The 23,961-nt window shown below is 37.0% G+C and overlaps 1 protein-coding gene across 1 annotated transcript in view; it reads right to left on the bottom strand.

The window, feature by feature from the left end:
* The window catches only part of Lip1 (Lipase 1), a 59,307-nt gene that overhangs the window by 12,053 nt on the left and 23,293 nt on the right, over positions 1-23,961 (bottom strand). Inside the window, exons 3-5 of the mRNA XM_067766737.1 lie at positions 8,315-8,526; positions 8,085-8,228; positions 7,854-7,991 (exon numbers count right to left, since the gene is read on the bottom strand). Of these exons, the coding sequence (XP_067622838.1) occupies positions 7,854-7,991; positions 8,085-8,228; positions 8,315-8,526 (494 nt within the window). The remainder of the gene's footprint in view (positions 1-7,853; positions 7,992-8,084; positions 8,229-8,314; positions 8,527-23,961) is intronic.

The raw sequence follows: 23,961 nt of genomic DNA, 5'->3' as shown, positions 1-23,961 counted from the left end.
ACCAGCTGCCGAAATCTTACAGACTATTCCAGAGTACGAACGGAACAGCTATGAAGCATTGATGGCCGCCGTCGAGAGACGTTATGGAAGTGAGCATAGAAAACAGATATTCCAAACGGAGTTGCAAAAACGTCACCAAAGAGCGAATGAGACTTTGCAGGAGTTTGCCTCGGATGTTGAAAGGTTGGCACATTTGGCAAATGCGGGCGCACCCGTGGAGTACACCGAGAGGGTAAAAATCCAGAGTTTTATAAATGGCATACGGGACGTAGAAACAAAGCGAGCTACATACGCAAACCCAAAGCCAACATTCGCAGAAACGGTGTCACAAGCTCTGATTCAGGAAACAGCGTCGCTTCTGTGTAAACCAGTTTTCAAAGCACGCCGTGTGGAAGTAGAAAGGCCAGAGTGGGTAGACGCAATATTGGAGGCGCTGAAAGGATCGCAAAAGCGGAGTGAAAAAGTTATCAAATGCTTTAAATGCGGGAAGTCCGGTCACATCGCACGTTATTGCGATCTTGGTCCTAATAGTTCCAACAATGTGGGTGGCCGTAAACGCAAAGCTGGCGGAAATGAGCAAGAGCGTGTCGAATGTAAAGAATGAAAACTTGCCCCGACCATGTCCTGTGATATCTGTGTCGCAAATTGGAAGGAAATCAAGCAGTCTTACCGTCAGAGGGAATGTGGATGGCAAGGAGCGTGTACTGACTGTAGATACGGGCGCATCTCATTCCTTGATCCGATCTGACTTGGTCAACAGGGGAGTAAAACCGTTACCTGGAGCGAGGTTGCGTACGGTCACTGGCGAGTATAACCAAGTCCGGGGAGAAGTGATCTGTGAAGTCTTAATTGAGAAGGTCATGGTTTTACACAAATTCGTTGTGGCGGAGATTGTTGATGAAGTTATATTGGGAGTGGATTTCTTGGTTGACAATGACATCAAGATCGATATGCAGAGAAGGGTGATGCGTTATGAGATCCAGGATATACCACCTAACTTCAGTTTGCGGAAAGGATTCAGTAGTAATCGAGTACTGGTGAAGAAGGCTCGACAAAAACCACGGAAGTCAAAGGCAAAGGTTAATAGGTCGAATGGGCTAAATAAAGCAAAACCAAAAGTACTTGCGAGAGAAACACTGCCATTGACAAAACCTAAAAGACGCAGGAAAACGAAGCAACGAATTTCCGAGAAAGAATGCAAGGGTGGTTTCAAGCCAGCGCGTACTACTGTTGTGAAACGTCAAGACGATACTGATGATGCAAAGTCTATCCGTCACGATCAAGCTCTGCGAAGTAGGTCTTCATTGGCCAAGCAACAGAGTGCGAGGGAACGATCCAGGATAATGAGTAGTAAAATGAAATACAGGTACGACAAGGAAAATAATTTGGAAGGTTTCCGGGAGAGAGATCTGGTACTGCTATACAACCCTCACCGGCGGAAAGGTGTTCCATCCAAATATCGGTGCAGTTGGGAAGGCCCGTACAGAGTTGTGAAGACGATCAGTGATCGCGTCTACCTCATACAAGCAATTGGGAAATCACGAAATAGAAGAGTGGTACATTTGGCAATGCTAGCAGCGTTTAGATCGAGAGATTTGTCTAACTTAGGTGGAGGGCAGTGTTACGAATATAAGGGGTGCTGCTGTCTCTAAGCCGATGCTAAGCAGTGACGTGAATTCACATCCATAGATCAATCACTATGTATCTACATAAACGAAACAATAATTGCGTCTACACATATGTACCATGTACGTATACGAGCAGCGGAGAGTCAATGCACACATGCATATATCTGAGATACTCCTATAAGTATGCAATGAGAAAAACTATAAAATTGTGCAATTGTAGTCACAGCTGAGAAGTTTGAGAGCTGCTGGATTAGTAGATTCTGGAAGCGCCTAGAAGATACGAAGGTTGAAATCAAAGAGTATAAAAGGCGGCAATTGTAGAGGCAATGGAATTCAGTTTGATTTGAGTTGTCAAGCAGTTTCGACTAAAACGCTATCTAGTGAGCAAGAGCAGTATTATTTTGAATAGTAGAGTTTCATTTGAGCTATCAATCAGTTTGGTTATTAAGCAAGCTATTCGTTGCACAGTTTGAGAGTTACTGTGAAGTACTTTAATAAAGGCCATTTTGCATTATTACAAATTGGAGTTATTTATTCAACAGTTTAGTGATTCGAACTCAGCAGAGGATTGCAAACAAGGAGAATTGCAGCAAATTCGTTACAATATTTATGTATACATACATTGAAGTTGCGCAACCTGGGTATTTTATTTAATCGCTTATAACTTACGTAGTTTTGCATCGATTTTCTTCGATGATAGCTTATCTTTTTTCTAATTAAACAGAGCTTTTCGCAAAGAAAAAATATCTGGAAGAGAGTTGTGGTTTTGGAATGCTGCCCTCGCAAAAAGTAATTTTTTCATATTTTTTCATAAAAAAAAAACAAAAATCTGAAATGATAAGCTAATATCTCGAAAACTATCTGGTTGAGCAATTGCTTGACCCTTTCGTGAGATATACGTAATTAAAGGGACCCATCTTTTTGGGTTTTTCAAATAACGGTTAATTGCAAATATCTCAAAAACGGTACCATAGAATCAAAAATGAACTCGATTTTCGAAATCAGGGGGTGGTTTTACATAAGAATTTCACGACGGCGTCTCTGGTAAATTTTGGCCGTCGACCAGTGTTATTTAAAACGTAGTGGGCCTTAGTTCTATAGGTGGACGCCTTTTCCAGATATCGCAATAAGGGTGGACCAGGGGTGACTCTAGAATATGTTAGTACGATATGGGTATCAAATTAAAAGTATTAATGAGGGTTTTAAAAGGGAGTAACCCTTAGTTGTATATGTGAAGGCGTTTTCGAGATATCGGCCAAAATGTGGACCAGGGTGACCCTGAACATCTTCTGCCGGGTACCGCTAATTTATTTATATATATCATACCACGAACAGTATTCCTGCCAAGATTCCAAGGCCTTTGATTTCGCCTTGCAGAACTTTTTCATTTTTTTCTACTTAATATGGTAGGTGTCACACCCATTTTACAAAGTTTTTTCTAAAGTTATATTTTGCGTCAATAAACCTATCCAATTACCATGTTTCATCTCTTTTTTCATATTTGGTACAGAATTATGGCATTTTTTTCATTTTGGGATTTCGGCCATATTTTATACCAAGCTAAAGTGACTTCAGATAAGTACGTGAACTAAGTTTAGTTAAGATATATCGTTTTTTGCGCAAGTTATCGTGTTAACGGCCGAGCGGAAGGACAGACAGTCGACTGTGTATAAAAACTGGGCGTGGCTTTAACCGATTTCGCCCATTTTCACAGAAAACAGTTATCGTCATTGAGTCTATGTCCCTACCAAATTTCACAAGGATTTGTAAATTTTTGTTTGATTTATGGCATTAAAAGTATTTTAGACGAATTAAATTAAAAAGGGCGGAGCCAAGCCTATTTTGGAATTATCTTTTATTTTTGTATTTTGTTGAACCATATCATTACTGGAGTCGAATGTTGACATAATTTACTTTTATACTGTAAAGATATTAAACTTTTTGTTAAAATTTGACTTAAAAAAAAATTTTTTTTTAAAAGTGGGCGTGTTCGTCATTCGATTTCGCTGATTTTGTTTAGCACACATATAGTAATAGGAGTAACGCCAAATTACAGCTTGCAAAACTTTTAAATTACCTTCTTTTAAAAGCGGGCGGTGCCACGGCCGTTGTCCAAAATTTTTGTAATTTTCTATTTTTCGTCATAAGGTCAACGTACCTACCAAGTTTCAACGCTTTATCCGTCTTTGGTAATGAATTATCGCACTTTTTCGATTTTTCGAAATTTTCGATATCGAAAAAGTGGGTGTGGTTGTAGTCCGATTTCGTTCATTTTAAATAGCGATCTGTGATGAGCGCCCAGGAATCTATATGCCAAATTTCATCAAGATACCTCAAAATTTACTCAAGTTATCGTGTTTACAGACGGACGGACGGTCATGGCTAAATTAATTTCTTTTTTCACCCAGATCATTTTGATATATATTAGTCTATATCTATCTCGATTAGTTTATGCTGTTACGGATTACCGTTATGTGAACAAAGTTAATATACTCTGTGAGCTCTGCTCAGCTGAGTATAAAAAAGCAATTCTTAGAAACCAATTGTACAGCGAGCAACGGGACATTCATATGGCTGAGTAGCTAAAGGCATCTGCCGTTGCACTGACATGAATGTTGGAGAATCGAGTTCAATGCTCAGCTCCCGAAAAGCTAGCTGATGAAGAAGTGAAATTCAGAAATATGTCCTAGTAACCATCGCTATTTGTGAACTTACAATTTTTCACTAATATCAATAAAAACAAGTAAGAACGGGACTGTCTTCGGCTGTGCCGAAGACTACATACCTTTCATGAATGGGGCTAAACAATAATCTTATCCCGTTCGTAATCTCCGAATAATCGGAATACCACCGATCTCTATGATTTTTTCAGACAACAATGTATGCTATATACGTAAGCATTCCGTGAAATTTGAAGCTTCTAGCTGTTAAAATGGGGCTAAAATTGCGAAAATATATATATATATACTATATATATTAGGCCGGGTCGATTTGTGGGGAGGCAAAAAATCGCCCACTGCTCTGTGAAAATCATATTCTAGGGATCAAAATAAGAAACTTTGCCGAAGTAACCATACTTCTAAAACGAATTCTGATGTCCTCCCTTTGGGTCGTAGGGGCAAATTTTGAAAAATCCCACTTTGAAATGCCTATGTTTTTTCTTTTTGGAGTTTATTTTTCTCTTTAGAAATTTATTTAGTCAGAACATATGTAAATGAAAAAATGAATTTAACTTAGTAATAGAAAAGAAATTTAAAAAAAAATATTAGAAATTAGCGTTTTTACAACCCTTTTAAAACCAAGGCATCACTGTGATGCATTTGCATGTGTAAACATAGTTGTGTGGGTTTTTTATTCAACCATTTTAAAAAATGAAGGTATCACTGTGACACAATTGCAGATCGTAAAATCGCTTGTGTTGTTTTTTTTAAGCCACCACAAGACACATCAGGTAGAATTGAAATTACCCCTACCCAAAAGTTCGACCCAAAGGGGGGGATATCAGGTATGGTTACCTCGGCAAAGTTTCTTATTTTGATCCCTAGAATACGATTTTCACAGAGCAATGAGCGGTTTTTAAATCGACCCGCCCTAATATATATATACTATATATACCACTTTATATATACTACATATACCACCGATCTTTATGATTTTCTCAGACAACAATATATGCTATATACCTAAGCATTCGTTGAAATTTGAAGCCTCTAGCTCTTAAAATAGGGCAGTAATTACGAAAAGTTTCTTATCTGAACAATCGGTTGTGGGGGATATATACTATATATACGACCGATCTCATCAATTTTTTCAGGCAACAATATGTGCAATATACGAAATAATATGGTGAAGTTTGAAGCTTCAATCTGTTAAATTGAGTAAGATATGACAAAAATCCCCTTTTTCTGAAAAATCGGTTGTATGGAGGATATACGCTATAGTGGTCCGATCCGGCCGCATCCGACAAATGTCTAATCGGACACCCAAATACACCCGCTCACCAAATTTTATCAAGATATCTCTAAAATTGAGGGACTAGTTTGCATACAAACAGACAGACGGACATGGCTAAATCAACTCAGCTCTTCATCCTGATTATTTCGGTATACTTAATGGTGGGTCTATCTATTTTCCTTTAAGGACTTACAATTTTGAGTTTCGTGACGAAATTAATATACCATTTCATTTTCGTGAAAGGTATAAAAGCAGGTAGGTACTTTGTGTGAGCATGCAAGGTTTCAGGTTTTTTGTGGTCTGCGTGTAAAAACTATGACTACGAATCACGTATTTCAACAATATATGACGTAAACGTAACATGGCTAAATCAACTCAGCTCTTCATCCTGATTATTTCGGTATACTTAATGGTGGGTCTATCTATTTTCCTTTAAGGACTTACAATTTTGGGTTTCGTGACGAAATTAATATACCATTTCATTTTCATGAAAGGTATAAAAACAGGTAGGTACTTTGTGTGAGGATGCAAAGTTTCAGGTTTTTTGTGGTCTGCGTGTAGAAACTATGACTACGAATCACGTATTTCAACAATATATGACGTAGACGTAACTATTTGATGAAATTTGATGAATTTTGAAGCTTCTAGCCGTAAAAAAGGGCAAAAATTACAGTTTATATGGGGTATATAATATATATACCACCAATGTCTATGATTTTTTCAGACAACAATGTATGCTATATACGTAAGCATTCGTTGAAATTTGAAGCCTCTAGCTCTTAAAATAGGGCAGTAATTACGAAAAGTTTCTTATCTGAACAATCGGTTGTTGGGGATATATACTATATATACGACCAATCTCATCAATTTTTTCAGGCAACAATATGTGCAATATACGAAATTATATGGTGAAGTTTGAAGCTTCAATCTGTTAAATTGAGTAAGATATGACAAAAATCCTATTTTTCTGAAAAATCGGTTGTATGGAGGATATATGCTATAATGGTCCGATCCGGCCGGTTCCGACAAATGTCTAATCGGACACCCAAATACACCAGCTCAACAAATTTTATCAAGATATCTCTAAAATTGAGGGACTAGTTTGCATACAAACAGACAGACGGACAGACGGACATGGCTAAATGAACTCAGCTCTTCATCCTGATTATTTCGGTATACTTAATGGTGGGTCTATCTATTTTCCTTTAAGGACTTACAATTTTGGGTTTCGTGACGAAATTAATATACCATTTCATTTTCATGAAAGGTATAACAAGCCCAAAGGCTACGCTGTCTGGGCCAGGTTATGAATGAGTGAAGGCGCTCCTGCTCAGAAAGTATTTCTATAGGTACCCGTATTCGGAAGAAGACGAAGATGGAGTCTCCACTAAGTTGAGCCTAGAAGAAGAGTTGACCTTAGAGTGGTCCCAGACTAGGTAAATTTTTGTGAATAAAAAGGGAGCTTAATACCCGAATATGAAAACAGTGGAAGGCAGACCTTTTCTAAGGTAGGAAACACTGTAGGAAAAAGACTTGATCAGCCATGGTGCCCAAAATTGGAGTCGGGTATTACAGAGAAATAATGGAGTACCTTGCTAAGCAGCGGCTAAAATACCTAAGTTGTTAAGCGTTAATCGAAGAAACGTTATCCATAAAATGGCGAAAAACTAGTGTCATACAAATCACTTTCATTGCAGGGCGTATGAGCGCTAACAAAAGTGAATTTAACCGTAACCGGAATCGAAACTCTCAAAATTTGATGTATCGCAATCAGAACCGAAATCGGAAGTTTGAGCAGTTTACAAAGCATATAAATGTGACATGAGTTATGATACATTTTAGTCTGTGTTTCAGTTGATAAGTCCTCGATCGATAAAAAGAAAAAGGTTTTCAGGGGCAACCAAATTCACACTTGCGCAAGTTATTTATTTTTTTTCACTAAGCGTTTCTACTGGTCGACTTCCGTTAAGCATCCTCTTCCAAACATTGGAGTCGGAATCCAAATCATTCGGAACTTCAGACGCATTGGAAACGAAACTCTGTTACATCTCTAGTATGTACCAGCACTCAATCCTGAACAATATATCTCCTTCTTCAATATATCCTTGTCATCAGCAATAAATGCTTAAGTTAAATTAATAAGAACGGAACTTAGGCGATTATTGCTTGTAACCACAATTATTCAAAGTTAATTTATGAATGCTACAAATTGTACAAAGCAGTTGCCGATATTTGCCACCTAAATTAATAGCGCATCAATTTATTACTTACTCTGTTAAACTCATTCCAATTTCTTCCAACTATTGCAAAAATAGCCTCTATACACAAACGCTCCGTTTCTTCGGTCATGCGACAAAGAAATCGAAATTCGCTATTAAACATTTCTGTCACAGAACTGCCAACTAAACTCTAGACATGAATAAAAGTAACATCAGTTTGGAAAAGTGAATAATCTTGTTTTTTAGAACAAAGTTTAATAAATTAATTCAAAATGTCTCTTACCCTAAAATACAAATTGATAGCTCTTATATAAGGATGATCCTCAGTCTCGGATGCGTAAACGGCAGGAGCCATTGCTTGCATCATAATCACTTTTTTATTGTACTCGGGTCGTTGTGAGCACATCACGAAAAATGCCGTGCAACCCTGGAATTTTTAAGAAAAATGTCAAAATCGATGGATATTCTTTTCTTTTACATATGTATTTTAATCTATTTGTTGTTTTTGCCTACTTGTGAGTGTCCTGCATACTGAATTTTTTTGAAGCCAGTCGTTTTCAGTACATAATCAATCATCGCTGGCAAGTCGTACATTCCAATCTCATGCCAGCTAAAGTCCCAGAACTTCTCTCCATCTGGATCAAATTTTGTATGATTTCGCGAATAGCGATTTCCCCGCGCATTTCCGAGCCATACATCGTACTTGTAATCGGCAAGAAGATAGGCTGAAAAAATAAAGTAGGTGAGAAAACTATAGAAAACCAATCTGATAAGATATGTGATGTGGCTTATCTAGGCTCAAGGAAATAACTTATATTTGGCCCTGATTTTCAAGCATGGAAGAGAAGATGTGACAAAAATCGCCAAAGTTGCCAATTATCGTGGGACAGTGTACTTGTTATCGCAAGGGAAAATATTGAATCCCATTCGTCAGCGAACTAACTGAATTATTATCTTCCATTATGAGCGTGTGAACATTTGGTAAAACTTAACAGATGTGCACAGAAATATGGCCCTAAGCTAAATCATTAGAATTCGGATTTTCGGATGATGCTATGGCTAATGGGTTTATAGTGTGCTCGAACGCTCTGATTATACCCGAAAACTAAAGTTTGACGGCATTAATATTATCCTTCGAGGTAGGAAGGATTAGGAAAGACGCACGGTCGCAGCTGATAACGGCTTACAAATCCACACTGACGGCGAACAATCGTAAAACTAGGTGCTCCTTTGGCGCACTTTTTTTATACCTTTCATGAAAATGAAATGGTATATTAATTTCGTCACGAAACCGAAAATTGTAAGTCCTTAAAGGAAAATAGATAGACCCACCATTAAGTATACCGAAATAATCAGGTTGAAGAGCTGAGTTGATTTAGCCATGTCCGTCTGTCCGTCTGTCCGTCTGTCCGTCTGTCCGTCTGTATGTTTGTATGCAAACTAGTCCCTCAATTTTTGAGATATCTTGATAAAATTTGGTGAGCAGGTGTATTTGGGTGTCCGATTAGACATTTGTCGGAACCGACCGGATCGGACCACTATAGCATATATCCTCCATACAACCGATTTTTCAGAAAAAGAGGATTTTTGTAATATCTTACCCAATTTAACAGATTGAAGCTTCAAACTTCACCATATACTTTCGTATATTGCACATATTGTTGCCTGAAAAAATGTATGAGATCGGTCGTATATATAGTATATATCCCCCACAACCGATTGTTCAGATAAGGAACTTTTCGTAATTACTGCCCTGTTTTAAGAGCTAGAGGCTTCAAATTTCAGCGAATGCTTACGTATATATCATATATTGTTGTCTGAAAAAATCATAAAGATCGGTGGTATATATAGTATATATATATAGTATATATATATATATTTTCGCAAATTTTAGCCCCATTTTAACAGCTAGAAGCTTCAAATTTCACCGAATATTTACTTATATAGCATATATTGTTGTCTGAAAAAATCATAGAGATCGGTTGTATATATAGTATATATCTCATACAACCGATTGTTCAGATAAGAAACTTTTCGCAATTTCTACCCCATTTTAACAGCTAGAAGCTTCAAATTTCACCAACTGCTTACGTGTATAGCATATATTGATGTCTAAAAAAATCATTGAGATCGGTGGTATACATAGTATATATCTCATACAACCGATTGTTCAGATAAGAAACTTTGCGCAATTTCTGCCCCGTTTTAACAGTTAGAAGCTTCAAATTTCACAAAATGCTTTCGTATATAGCATATATTGTTGTCTGAAAAAATCATAGAGATCGGTGGTATATATATTAAATACTTCATATAAACTGTCATATTGACCCCTTTTTTACGGCTAGAATCTTCAAAATTCATCAAATTTCATCAAATAGTTACGTTTACGTCATATATTTTTGAAATACGTGATTCGTAGCCATATTTTTTACATGCAGACCACAAAAAACGTGAAGCATTGCATCCTCACACAGATTACCTACCTATTTTTTATTTTATATTTATCTTAAAAATCGTTTAGATATGTTCAAATTTCACCAAATGCTTACGTGTATAGCATATATTGTTGTCTGAGAAAATCATAGATACCGGTGGTATATATAGTATATATCCCATACAACCGATTGTTCAGATAAGAAACTTTGCGCAATTTCTGCCCCGTTTTAACAGTTAGAAGCTTCAAATTTCACAAAATGCTTACGTATATAGCATATATTGTTGTCTGAAAAAATCATAGAGATCGGTCGTATATATATTATATACTTCATATAAACTGTCATTTTGACCCCTTTTTTACGGCTAGAATCTTCAAAATTCATCAAATTTCATCAAATAGTTACGTTTTCGTCATATATTTTTGAAATACGTGATTCGTAGTCGTAGTTTTTACACGCAGACCACAAAAAACCTGAAACTTTGCATCCTCACACAAAGTACCTACCTGTTTTTTATTTTATATTTATCTTAAAAATCGTTAAGGTATGTAGATCTGTTCACTATATATTTCTTATCTTATACATCCGATTATTCGGAGATTACGAACGGGATAAGATTATTGTTCAGCCCCATTCATGAAAGGTATGAAGTCTTCGGCACAGCCGAAAACAGTCCCGTTCTTACTTGTTTTTTTTTTGTTTAATGGACGTTGTGGCAGCGCGCTGCCCTCAAGTGGCCCAATGAAACCAGGCTAATCTTGTTCACGCGATCGATATAATAACTTGTTTTTTTTTTTTTTGTTTGTTGAGTTTGCCATCGTCTGCGTACATCAAGATTTTTGAGTCTTTAATTGTACTAGATATATCGTTTATGAACAACAAGAACAGAATTGGACCAAGATGGCTGCCCTGTGGAACACCAGAAGAAACACTGATGACCCCAGAAAGTGTATTTTTAAAGATTACTTTTTGCGTACGATAACCAAGATACGAAGAAATCCAACATATAAGACGGGGTTGAAAACCGAGCTGACCGAGCTTATGAATAAGTAATGGGTGTGATACTTTGTCGAAAGCTTTACTGAAATCGGTGTAAATTACATCAGTGTGAAGACCTTTTCTAAATCCATTAGAAACGTGGGTGGTAAATTCTAGTAAATTGGTGATAGGTGATTTGTCCTTAGAGAACCCATGTTGCGAGCTTGCAATTATGGGGAAATAGAGAATGTTAGGTGGTGGGTAACAATAGCCTCAAATAACTTTGGGATAGCGGATAACTTTGCTATGCCCTGGTAGATTTCTATTGAAGACCTGCTTCCATTTTTATGAAGCGGAATAAGAAAAGATTCCTTCCATATTGTTGGGAAAACGCCATAAATTAAAGATAAACAGATTTATTTCTGTTAGCGGCTGATAGATGTTTGCAGCACATTTTTTAAGAAAGTGTGTCGGGATCCAGTCTGGGCCGTATGTATATGAAACTTTTAAAGTTTTTAAATAAGATAATACACCTTCTGAAGATATCAATGGAGCTCTGATTGAAAAACATGAATCAATATGGTATGGGTATTCATTAGGTGAAACTTTGGCCTCAATACAGTAATTTGATTTGAAAAATTCCGCAAAGAAGTCGGCGATCTTTTGATCATCGCTGGAAATATCTTGGAATTTCATGGATGATGGAAACCCTTTCACCCTGCGTTTAGAGTTTACGAATCCGTAAAATGCCTTCGGGTTGCAAGTTATATTTCTTTTCATTTTACAAAGATAAGCTTTGTAACACTTTTCGTTCAATTGAAAATACTTGCAGCGTAGAATCGAGTACTGTATGTAATGGTTATGTAAACCCGTCTTTTTGAACAACTTGAAAGATCGAGACTTTTTATTCTTTAAAATTTTCAGCTCTTTAGTGAACCATACTTGGCTTGTATCGGAATGTACACAAATCCGCTTAGGTACATATTTTTCAAAAAGACAGTAAATGGTATTGTAAAAGTGAGAAACGCTTTGCTCCACATAAGCATTAAATATTGGCCACACTATTCGAGATAGATCACGATTTAATTTTTTAAAATTGGCCTTCGCAAAGTCGAAGCGATAACTGGAGTTGTATCATTTATTTCCGCTGATACAAGCATTACTTACAACTTCGTAAACTATTTTGAGGGAAGGGTGGTAAGCATCTTCAGGTTCAATAATGGGTTCGCATCGACTAATGGAATATTTAGAGTCATCATCCACAAAGGCTAAATCTAACACTCTTCCGAATTTATTCGATTGGATGTTGATTTGTTGAAGGCACAGCTCAGACATTCCGTCTAGAAATTCATTGTTGGAAGACTTTGATGAAACTGGTACGATATTAAAGTCAGAGATGCACCATGATATGTGTGGCATATTGAAGTCACCCAAGACAATAATGGAATCGAAAGGGTTTTGCATCGAATTAACAGTTCTTAGCAAAGGAAACGTGATGCATAAAACGGACAGCTCAGAAGATGGCGGGATATAACAGATGGCTAAATACCTTAATAAGGTACAGCAAAAGTGGAATAAAAAAAGTAGTCAAATATTTACATTTACTAAATAAGAACTAGAAATTTTTGGCAAAACTGTTTAGGTTCCTTGCAAAAACACAAAACATTTTATTTATGTATATTTTAAGCTAGGCAGATCTATTGTGTTGGGTGCAAATAAAACAAAGATTATTCCACCTTTCGGCTCGACGTTTCGCCAATTTTCCTTGGCATCTTCAGGAGCGTGACACTGTATTTATTTAATAAAACAAAAAACAACACCTTAGAAAGCCTAAGAATTTTGCAAAAAAGAGGAAACACAATAAACAAAAAAGAAGATACAGACAATATCGCCGCCGCGTACCTATTATGTTTGTAATATAGTTTTTAGTATGACAAGTTTACCGCATGTAGGTGGTATCGATTTTTCCTTTCAATTAACTTTACACAATTTTTTAATATTAAAATGTTTTTAAATGTTTAAATGTTTTAGTGAAAATTATGTGTTTCGTTTAATTCCAATTTTGTAAGTAAGAAAATACTTCTTGTACAAACAATATTTTATTGCAATATTTAAAATTTTAATTTTATATGTATCTGATTGTGTTCTTTGTTGTTTTTTGTTTTATTAAATAAATACAGTGTCACGCTCCTGAAGATGCCAAGGAAAATTGGCGAAACGTCGAGCCGAAAGGTGGAATAATCTTTGTTTTATTTGCACCCAACACAATAGATCTGCCTAGCTTAAAATATACATAAATATTATTCAAACAGATCGGAAGAAAATTATACAAAACATTTTAATTTTCGTTAAATATTTCGGAAATGGTACAATTTAGGCATTTGTTGAAAATGTCAAAAATTAGTTAAATTTTGACAATTATTTGAAAAACGCAAAAAGTAGTAAGCGTTTTGACATTTATTAAAAAAGTACAAACACATTGTAGAGTTTTGGCGTTTATTGGAAAAATCCAAAAAACCAGTAAAATCTTGAAATTTATTGAAAAAACCTAAAGTCTACCCTTTGAAAAATCGAATGAAAGAGTAAAATTCTGTCATTTATTGAAAAATCCAGAAAAGTAGTAAATTTTTTATCTTTAATGAAAGAGACAATGAAATGCTGAAAATTTTACAGTTTTTGTGTTTGTCAAATAACATTAGTGGTGTGATTTTTAATGCAAAAGTTCTAAAAACTAACTTTTTTCTTTTAATGTAACCCAAAAAAAATGGTAGCATTCTTAATTTTCTGTAAAATCCAACAATTTTAAGGTTTTTACTAATTTTGTAAATATTAAAAAACTTAGTAAACCGCTAATATGATGGAAGTAGGGATGGGTAAGCGCGATTTATAATAGGAGATATAGTAAGTAACATTTATTGACATTTAAGGCAGGCTTGTTTTTCCGAGTATGAGTCTGAGGGGGACTCAATCTTTGTAAAAATCTTCATAGCATCGGCATACAAGAGAAATTTTGAAGATTCAAAACAAGTGAAAATGTCTTTGATGAATATCACAAAAAGTATTGTGCCCAGTATGCTTCGCTATAGAACACTTGAAATCCCAACGAAAGAATATGACGATATGCCATCGATTACTGAACACAATTGGCGGGAATGAAACCAATTGTGTTTTGCGAAAAGAAATAAAAACAAGATAATTAGTATTTATGTATAGGAATATGTATAATAATTAAAAATCAGTCTTCATTTCTTTGATATATGTATATTAATCACAATGAAAGGAATTTAGGAACTTACGTTTTTGTTTGTATGAAATACTCCAAAATAAAAACTCGGCAAACGCAGGAACAGCTGGTGACTTGTTGGCAGGCAAACTAAATCAGAGCCGACGGCAACTTCCAAATCACCACCGAACCCCGAATTTTCTCTCTTAACGAAAGAAAATGCCGGATCAAGAGGACGATTGGAAGTTAGCTGTTGCTTGCTGACAAACGAAAAAATAGTTAAGTCGAGGGCTGCTACCCGGTAGGAAATTAATTAGGCCACTGGCCTAACATGCCGGCCCCTTGCCATGGGCAATATTCGAAATGCCAACACCAGCCGGTTCAACGTTTGACTTGAAATTATGAAATGAACATTAAATTGAAAAAAAGGAAAAATCTACCATACGAAGTTATGAAATGAACATTTGCATAAATTAAAATTTAACAATTTGAAAATTTGAAGATTTGAAAACAGCAAACTTGACTTACGAAACTAGTCAACTAAAATTTGTACATATTTAAGTATTTGAAATTTAAATAACAAATTTAAAATGAATAAAAAAATGAATGATGTTGCTGCTGCTAGCCTGCCGTGGAGCCGGAAATGACCAAACCGAATATGGTCGGTTGCAATAGCAGGCTTCCTATCGATGAAGTTGGTGTACCGCTCACCATGATTTTGGCGTACACGTCTGCGCCGATTACGAGCCGAATAGGCGACGAAACATAAAATTTTGGATCTCCTAACCGCATGAATTGCAATGGCGTAGCAAACTTTGGGTCCAGATTTGTTCGTGGACTTATTTTCGCATACCCTTCAACTACCGTCGCCAGTGTCGAGACCCGCTCGGTTACGCCATGTTTTCCACGAAAGATTATGTGACGACTTTTACTGTGGCCACCCCCTGCACGATCCAGTCGAATTTCTCGTGCTAGCTCTTTGTCGATAGTCGTATTAGGAGAACACGGGTCAATGAGTGCCCGCACAAGATGAAGTCGGCCACCGGACTCAATTTTGACTATGGCGGTAGGTGCTATCGGCTCGAGGGTGGTCAAAATTGGTGCAGATGCCATTGAGGCTACTCTCCCTGCTCGAAATCCTTTCGGTGTTGCGGGTTGGAGGGTGAGCGATTTGATCTCGTTGGCTCGATTAGGCTCTTTCCGCGTATACGGTTTGCTTGCATTAGGAGCTCTGTTATCATTGCGACGTTTGGGCAGTCGGAAAGTATTTGATGCCGAGCCGCCCTGTCGCCAATTTTTCTGCGGAGCAGGACGAGATGCTGGGCTTCCTACACGTTGATGAACTGGTGTACGAAAGTCTCTACCTGTAGGGCTTCGTGGTATCGGCGATTGGCAAGTATTTAATGTCAAGTCGCGCGACCGCCTTTCGTGTTGGAGCAGCGGGCGGGAAGTATTTAATGCGCGCCACTGCCGTCTATTGGAAGAACGCCAACTACCTCACTTTGCTCCAACTCCTCTTCCTCAACCTGTTGAGCCCACGATTTTGTCTCCTCAGTGACGTGAATTGACAAAGTGTCGTCAGAATCGTCGTCTACGTTGCGGCAGCGAGACTGCAGCGTTGTCGTCGGTCGATCGTTTGCAACGGCCTCGATATGTAGGGTGGTGTGGTGTTTCTCACCACAATAATGGCAACGTGCCGTGCTAGAGCACGTTTCCATGCGATGGAATGGCGACAAACAGTTGGGGCAGTACTTGTGGATGAGTACCATCCTCAACCTCTCCTCTGGTGACTTAGCACGATATTGCGGGCATAGCCATATACCATGGTGGCTGTTGCATAGGCGGCATGGAATCGGGAAGGAATGCGAACCTTGCTCCGACCTGTTGCGTGCTGCGACAAAACGAGACATTCTGTAATGAAAAGAAGTCGTTTTAATCGAGAAAATAATTAATTAGAAAGTAGGCGACGCGTGGGTGATGAGCGTGGAGGCGAGGTGTTTTGTCAATTAATTTCCGGATTCGTTCGTTGGTAGTCGGACCAGTTTCACGATTGGTCGAGTGACTAGTCCATTCTCGGTCCGAACCTTCACTACTCGGACGCGATTGTCCGCACCGCGATGTATATCGATGACTCGGCCAAGTTGCCATTCGTTTTGAGGCACGTTATCTTCACGGATCACGACGAGATCATCCGCTTTCATGTCCGGTTGCTGTCGCTTTCACTTAGTCCTCTTTTGCAGCTCCGTAAGGTATTCGTTCTTCCATCGTTAACAGAATGAATGATGCAATGCTTTCATCTTTTGCCATCGGTTAATCACTGATGCTGGATTCTCGCTAACCTCAATCTCCGGGGGAGATAACAGAGGGGCACCTATAAGAAAATGTCCAGGAGTCAATGGTTCTAAACTCGATGGGTCATTTGAAGCGGGACTAAGAGGTCTTGAGTTAAGACAAGCCTCAATTCTACATAAAAGTGTCGAAAACTCCTCAAACGTATATTTGAGTCCAGATGCTACTTTTTTTAAAATGGGTTTTAAAGCTCTTCACGCCAGCCTCCCATAAGCCCCCCATGTGAGGATCTGATGCGGGTATGAAATGCCATGAAAGTTCTTGATAGAAGTACTTCGAAAGAAGTGCAGTACGAGAATTAGATATAAAAGTCTTAAATTCAGCCTTTAGGGATCTAGATGCTCCAACGAAGTTGGTTCCGTTGTCTGAATATATATTTTTGGGACATCCTCGGCGCGATATAAACCTAGAAAAGGCTGCTAGAAAGGTGGTAGTGCCAAGGTCATTTGTTGGTTCTAGATGAATGACCTTCGTTGCGAAACAAACGAAAAGACAAACGTACCCCTTTGTAATAACACAAGCTCTACCTCTGTAGTTTTTTATCTCGAAAGGACCTGCAAAATCAACGCCGATATTTGCAAATGCCCTAGAAAAAGTCGTGCGTTCTGAAGGTAGGGAAGCCATGATTTGAGATTGCGTTTGCTTTTTGTATATAGTACATACCTTGCAATTGTGAATGACAGACTTTGTCATAACTTTGATCCGAGGAATCCAGTACTGTGCTCGAACTATTCGCAACATTAACTGATTTTCTCCATGAAGCGATATTTCATGTATAAACTTAACCACCAAGCGAGAGTAATGGGAATTGTAAGGCAGAAGAATTGGATGCTTTTCTTTATAGCTGATGTCTTTTGATGCTCCGATACGGCCTTCGATTCTTAAAACTCCGCTTGGGTCGATAAATGGATTTAAGGCTAGAATTTCGCTTTTAGCGCTTATCGCAAGTCCGGATTTTAAATTCGAAACCTCCGCTGAAAAATGTTGTTGCTGGCAGAGGGCAATTATTCGCTGGGTTTTATCTTTTATTTCCTCCGCAGAGATTGATACAGAAGCTACTTGAAACAATGATTTCTGAGTGGGGTGGGTCCTTTGGATGAAACGAAAGACATACGATAGAACTCGTAAAGCCCTTGGAAGCGAAGAGAAGCGTTGGAGTATATCCGACACTTCAACGACTTTCGTTGCGTGGGAGAGCACGCGCTTTCCCTCTTCGTCAGTTTGGAAGCCCGACTCTTGTTTTGGCCATTCTGACTTGCCTTCTTGCAGCCAAGAAGGACCCTGCCACCACAAGGAGTTTTCAATTAAGTCCTGCGCTGTCACTCCATGGCTAGCTAAATCGGCAGGATTCGACGCTGAATCGACGTGATACCAATGGTGTTGTCCAACCTTGTCGATGATTTTGGTAACCCTGTGGGACACGAAGGTTGACCAAGAGCATGGTGGCTTTCTAAGCCACGCTAGCACTATAGTGGAGTCAGTCCACAGATAAACCTGTAGCGATCGAAGATCCAGGTTCATGACTACAGCGTCCATCATTTCAGCTAGCAGTACTGCTCCACACAATTCGAGACGAGGAAGGGAGACCGTTTTCACCGGCGCTACTCTTGTTTTTGCTAACAGAAGATTTACATGGGCGGCACTGCCTTCTTCTACGCGCACATAGATGGCTGCTGCGTATGCCTTTTCGGAGGCGTCGCAAAATCCGTGGAGTTCCATTTTGCACTGTGGAGAAAACCTAACCCATCGTGGAATCCGAATGTTATTAATAGCTGGATACTCCACAGAAAATTTTTTCCACCATGTATATACGCAAATTCGCCTTCATTTGTTTACTTCTTTTATTTCGTTTTTCTTGCAATTGTTTTAAATAATGCGATCGCAAATCGCTATTATTTTTAATGTTTATAAATTAAAACGCTTATAATTATCGAAATAAATGCGGTGCGAGTGATTTTATATTCAAATGATATTGTGGCAATTAATTAATACGTTAAATTTGCTTTTTACGTGCAGTGCGTTGTTAGTGTTTTTACAAAAAAAAATACACAGTGTTAATTTGGTTGTATATTTGTGTTACTAAACGATAGAAAATGTATATAAATATTCTGACGCGGTAGAGAATCGGAATTTGGACACTTGTTCAAGTATTTATTGAACTTTAATAGGAAAAAAACTAACAAGCACTCACTGCAAGGCAATTAATTAACCACTTTTTGTTTTGATTATGTCCGTTTGGATGGACACAATTAAGATGGCAACTGCCGAAGATGTTTTAATTGTTATTGGAATTAATAGCGGAAAACACAAAATCACTCGCGTACAATCTGAATTATAATTTGGTTGAATATCCGCGGAAAATCACTTTTATTGTGGATATTTTTGTTTTAATGTACTGAGTTTGCTCAGTAAACAGAAAACTCATCCGTATTTAAATCTTTCGTGTATGTGGGAGTGAGATGAATATGTCGGTATGTATTATGTTTGGCACCTGTTGGCTTGGTTTTTCCTTGATATCAGATCTCGTTTTTTTGTATTTGCTTGTTCGTAGAACGGCTACGAAGGACCATGAACACAATTGGCGGGAATGAAACCAATTGTGTTTTGCGAAAAGAAATAAAAACAAGATAATTAGTATTTATGCATAGGAATATGTATAATAATTAAAAATCAGTCTTCATTTCTTTGATATATGTATATTAATCACAATGAAAGGAATTTAGGAACTTACGTTTTTGGTTGTATGAAATACTCCAAAATAAAAACTCGGCAAACGCAGGAACAGCTGGTGACTTGTTGGCAGGCAAACTAAATCAGAGCCGACGGCAACTTCGAAATCGCCACCGAACCCCGAATTTTCTCTCTTAACGAAATAAAATGCTGGATCAAGAGGGACGATTGGAAGTTAGCCGTTGCTTGCTGACAAACGAAAAAATAATTAAGTCGAGGGCGGCTACCCAGTAGGAAATTAATTAGGCCACTGGCCTAAACAATTACAATAGTAAAAATTCGGTTAATAAGAAATGATTTCAACCACCGTAAAAAACTATGTAACTTCGACATTAAAATATGATGATTAACAGCCTCATTCTGTTTGGCGATATCGCCTACAAAACAATCATCGTTCGTGTGTTCGTATTATGAATTGCAATACGATATACAAAACGATAACAGCTGACTCTTACGTAACGAAAGTGCTCGTCGATTGGTATTCTGTATCACGAAAAGCTGCTACCAATACGACAACAAAGTGTCAAAAACAGACAACAGGTATTCACCTATCGTTTTAGTTTAAAATGAGCGACACAAACAAAAAAAGTGAGTATTATTAATTAATTAGTTATTATTGTATAAAAAAAACTTGTATTTTATACTAGAAGACTCAAAAAAGACCACTAGCGCCCAATTCCTCGTGCTTGTTCATGAGCTGGAAGAAAATGATCTGGCCAGAGAAGCACCAGTATATGGCGCAAATAAAACTTTATTTGATGAGCAATGGGCCAAAATTGCGCAAAAAGTAAATGCTCACGGTCCACCTCAAAGAAGAGCGAGTGAATGGAGAAAGGTATTATATGTACATACATATGTATATCCAAATATTATTATTTTATGTTATTTTATAGATTTTTGCCGACCTCAAATGCCGCACCAAAAAAAAAATTGCGGAAAACGCGGCAAATATGAGTGCTACAGGCAGAATGCTGCTGATGACGAAAGGAGCAGCGCCAAGCGGAATGACACTTGGTGTGTCAAGGCCATCGAGGACAACGTCTTCCACAGCTGCAGCGCTAGTTGAATTTGCAAGAGTGAGTGCTATAGCAGGCCCAGTGTCCCCGACGCCACCATCTGCTTGTGCAACGCCAAAATTCCACAGAGGAAGTTAATACCAGCACGACCGCTGTAGTGAAACCGAGCAGAGCGCAGCGCAGAACCACTCAGACTCAAACCTTCCAACACCGCATTGCCGATTCGGCGAAAATTCAAGCCGATGCAACCAAAGCACTAGTTGACGTGGGTGAGGCACAGGCCAAGGCAATGGAAAATTTAGCTGAAGCAGCTATGCTACAAGCAGATGCTGCAAATTCCATTGCCAAGTCGTTAGAGCAGCTAGTTGCTATTTTTTCTCGGCAGTCTGAGGCGTTAGAAGCTATAGTAGCAAATATGACTACAGAGTTTGTACGAGAGTCCTAAACTTAATTGTTGTAAACTTTATTGTTTCTAGGTACCGGAGCGGTTCCTCGAATGATGAGTAACAGAAGCTTAATAATAAGCAGCAACAAAAAAGAGTACCAACACTAAAAGCAGAAGAAAAACGAAAATTAGTCGAAGAAATCAATAGTGGATATTCCAAAGAAGTAAAATTCGAAATTTCCAAATGAAGAGGGACAATAGTTTTAGTGAATCGCGAGATTTTTGCTAATTCAGTGCACTTTTCAAGAACCACTTAACTATGCATTGTTTGAAGAACGCCCTGTTTCAGATTATATTTTGAGCTGATCCTTGCGATTCACTAAAACTATTGTCCCTCTTCATTTGGAAATTTCGACTTTTACTTCTTTGGAATATCCACTATTGATTTCTTCGACTAATTTTCGTTTTTCTTCCGCTTTTAGTGTTGATACCCTTTTTGTTGCTGCTTCTATTTATGCTTCTGTTACTCGTACGTCGAGGAACTGATTCGAGACCTAGAAACAATGGTTCGGCCTTTCCAGACATAAGTATTCAACCAGAAGTACCTAAAAAGTTAAAACGAAGCTTTATGAAAGCATAAGTACCTTAATAAGATAGATAAAAAGTTTTTTCCCACTAATTTATTTTTTGTGATAGTAAATGAATAAAAGTCTTGAACAATTTCGGTATACAGATGTGAACACAAAATAGTAGTGGCACTTTTAACAAGTTTCGGTTCCAGTGCCAATTTTTATCAAATTTCAGCAAGTTTCGCTTCAGTTAAAATATTTTTGCAATTTTTTTATAAAAATATAGGTCAATATATAATTAGACGAATATAAGTTGGAGCATAAAACTTTACTCAAAAATCGGGAAAATCCAGCGGTCTCATGAAAATTTGCAACTTTTTACCAAGAATTTTTAGAAATTTTCTGAGAATTCAGTTTTGTAGCTAGTTTTATTTTAGTCCAATAATGTGCTAATCTTATTTCGATAAAAACACTTCCTCATGTAAAATGATTTTTCTCCAATTTCCTTTATTGACTACAAAATAAGTTTGTCAAATAAAAAACACACTGATACACTAACAACATATATTTTTTATTTGGCACAACAAATACACTTCCTCATTTTTGGCAATTTTTTTTCTAACGGACCTTCGAATTTTTTTCCATACAAATTTTAGAAGGGAATTTTTTTTATAAAAGGAAAAAAATACGATGGTCTGCTAGAAAAAAACATGCCAATACTAAAATAGAATGAGCTACAAAACTGAATTCTCAGAAAATTTCTAAAAATTCTTGGTAAAAAGTTGCAAATTTTCATGAGACTCCGCTGGATTTTCCCGATTTTTGAGTAAAGTTTTAAGCTCCAACTTATATTCGTCTAATTATATATTGACGTATATTTTTATAAAAAAAAAATGCAAAAATATTTTAACTGAAGCGAAACTTGCTGAAATTTGACAAAAATTGGCACTGGTATTTTTGTGTTCGCAACTGAAGAGTAAATATGTACTATAAAACATGGATCTCACATCATATTTATTTTATATAAAGTATAGATATAAAGATTTAGATATAAGTAATACTACAAACATGGATTTAATAGCTTATGCAAATAAAACAATGAAATTTGTAGACATTCATTATCAATCATAACTATTCATTCACATACTCAGACCATATTTCCACCTAGGCTTTATTCGAGATTTAGGCCTCTGAAAAGATTTAACGTTAAATCTTGCAAGTTTTATCATCAACGTCGATATAAATGCTCTTGTTTTTATGAAATGAATTTTATGAATTGATACAAGCTATCAATCAGAGCTGTAAAAAGATTGAATCAATTGAGTGTGCATTCTATCAGCATTCTTTTAAAAATGTGTAATTTTTTGGTTGCATATTATAAATCTCCATTCCTGAATGGCTTAAAATAGTTTAACTCAAAGCTAAAGTGTGTGTGTTATTGAATGGTAAAATATAATTCAATATAGAGTGTGAATGTAAGAACCATTCCCAATCTTTAATGAATGTAAACTTGAAATGAATGCACACTTTTTCCATTCAGTACTAAATACTTTTTCCCCAAGGTTATTTTTTGTATACTTTCATTGCCATCAGATATGTTAAATCAATTTAGGAGTTGGGTGCAAAAAAGGCGTAAAATTGGTCAATAGCAAAAATAATAATATTTAAGAATTCATGAGCTTAACTCCAGCTTATAATTATTGAATATGAATTATTATGTTTTTTTAAGAGCAACTGAAAAGAAAGAAGCATTTACTGGTATATTGCGACGGTACCATTTCGAAAACAAATAAACAAGTAGTTAATTATAAACCAGGAAAGTCTTAAATCATTTTCATGGTGTCCGAACATAAGACATACAAGAAATAGTACTTCATAGCAGATTTTGTATACTTCGTAATTGGGTTGATTTTTTTAATTAATCGTGTGAGATCAAAAAATGTTAGGCTCTTGGGAGTTTACTGGTTTCCTTTTTAGGTAAATCTCGCGGATAACTCGCTTCCATAAAACCATAGGGCTCTTGATTATATAAAGTATTCAAAAGGCATGAAGATATAGTAGAATTTGGCTGAAACTTCGCAAAGAAAATCTATTGCTTTCTTGCTATATGTCAAAATATTACAACTTATTTTGCTATTGTTGTAAAATAGATTTTGTAAATGAACACATTGTGCACCAAACAGATTAAATTGTGGATATTTTTTGTCCATAATGTAACAAAAACCGATACTTGAGTTTAAGTCATTTAAATACATCAAAGTGCATAGGTCCATCCATGGCGGAACGATACAAGGTGGCAGCATGGGACAGGTGATTATACGCTTTTTTATTTGATTTGATACATCAACTTCCGACGCAGTACGATTTTGACATTTGTCCATCGAATTTACAAAAACAAAGTACATGGAATTTTTATTTATGTTTGTAGGTATTTCACCAAGCTGCCACCTTCTATCGTTCCGCCATGGGTCCATC

Source organism: Eurosta solidaginis, chromosome 2 (assembly GCF_040869045.1).
Source record: "Eurosta solidaginis isolate ZX-2024a chromosome 2, ASM4086904v1, whole genome shotgun sequence".
Lineage (NCBI taxonomy): Eukaryota > Metazoa > Arthropoda > Insecta > Diptera > Tephritidae > Eurosta > Eurosta solidaginis.
This window is presented reverse-complemented; position numbering and strand designations above follow the sequence as displayed.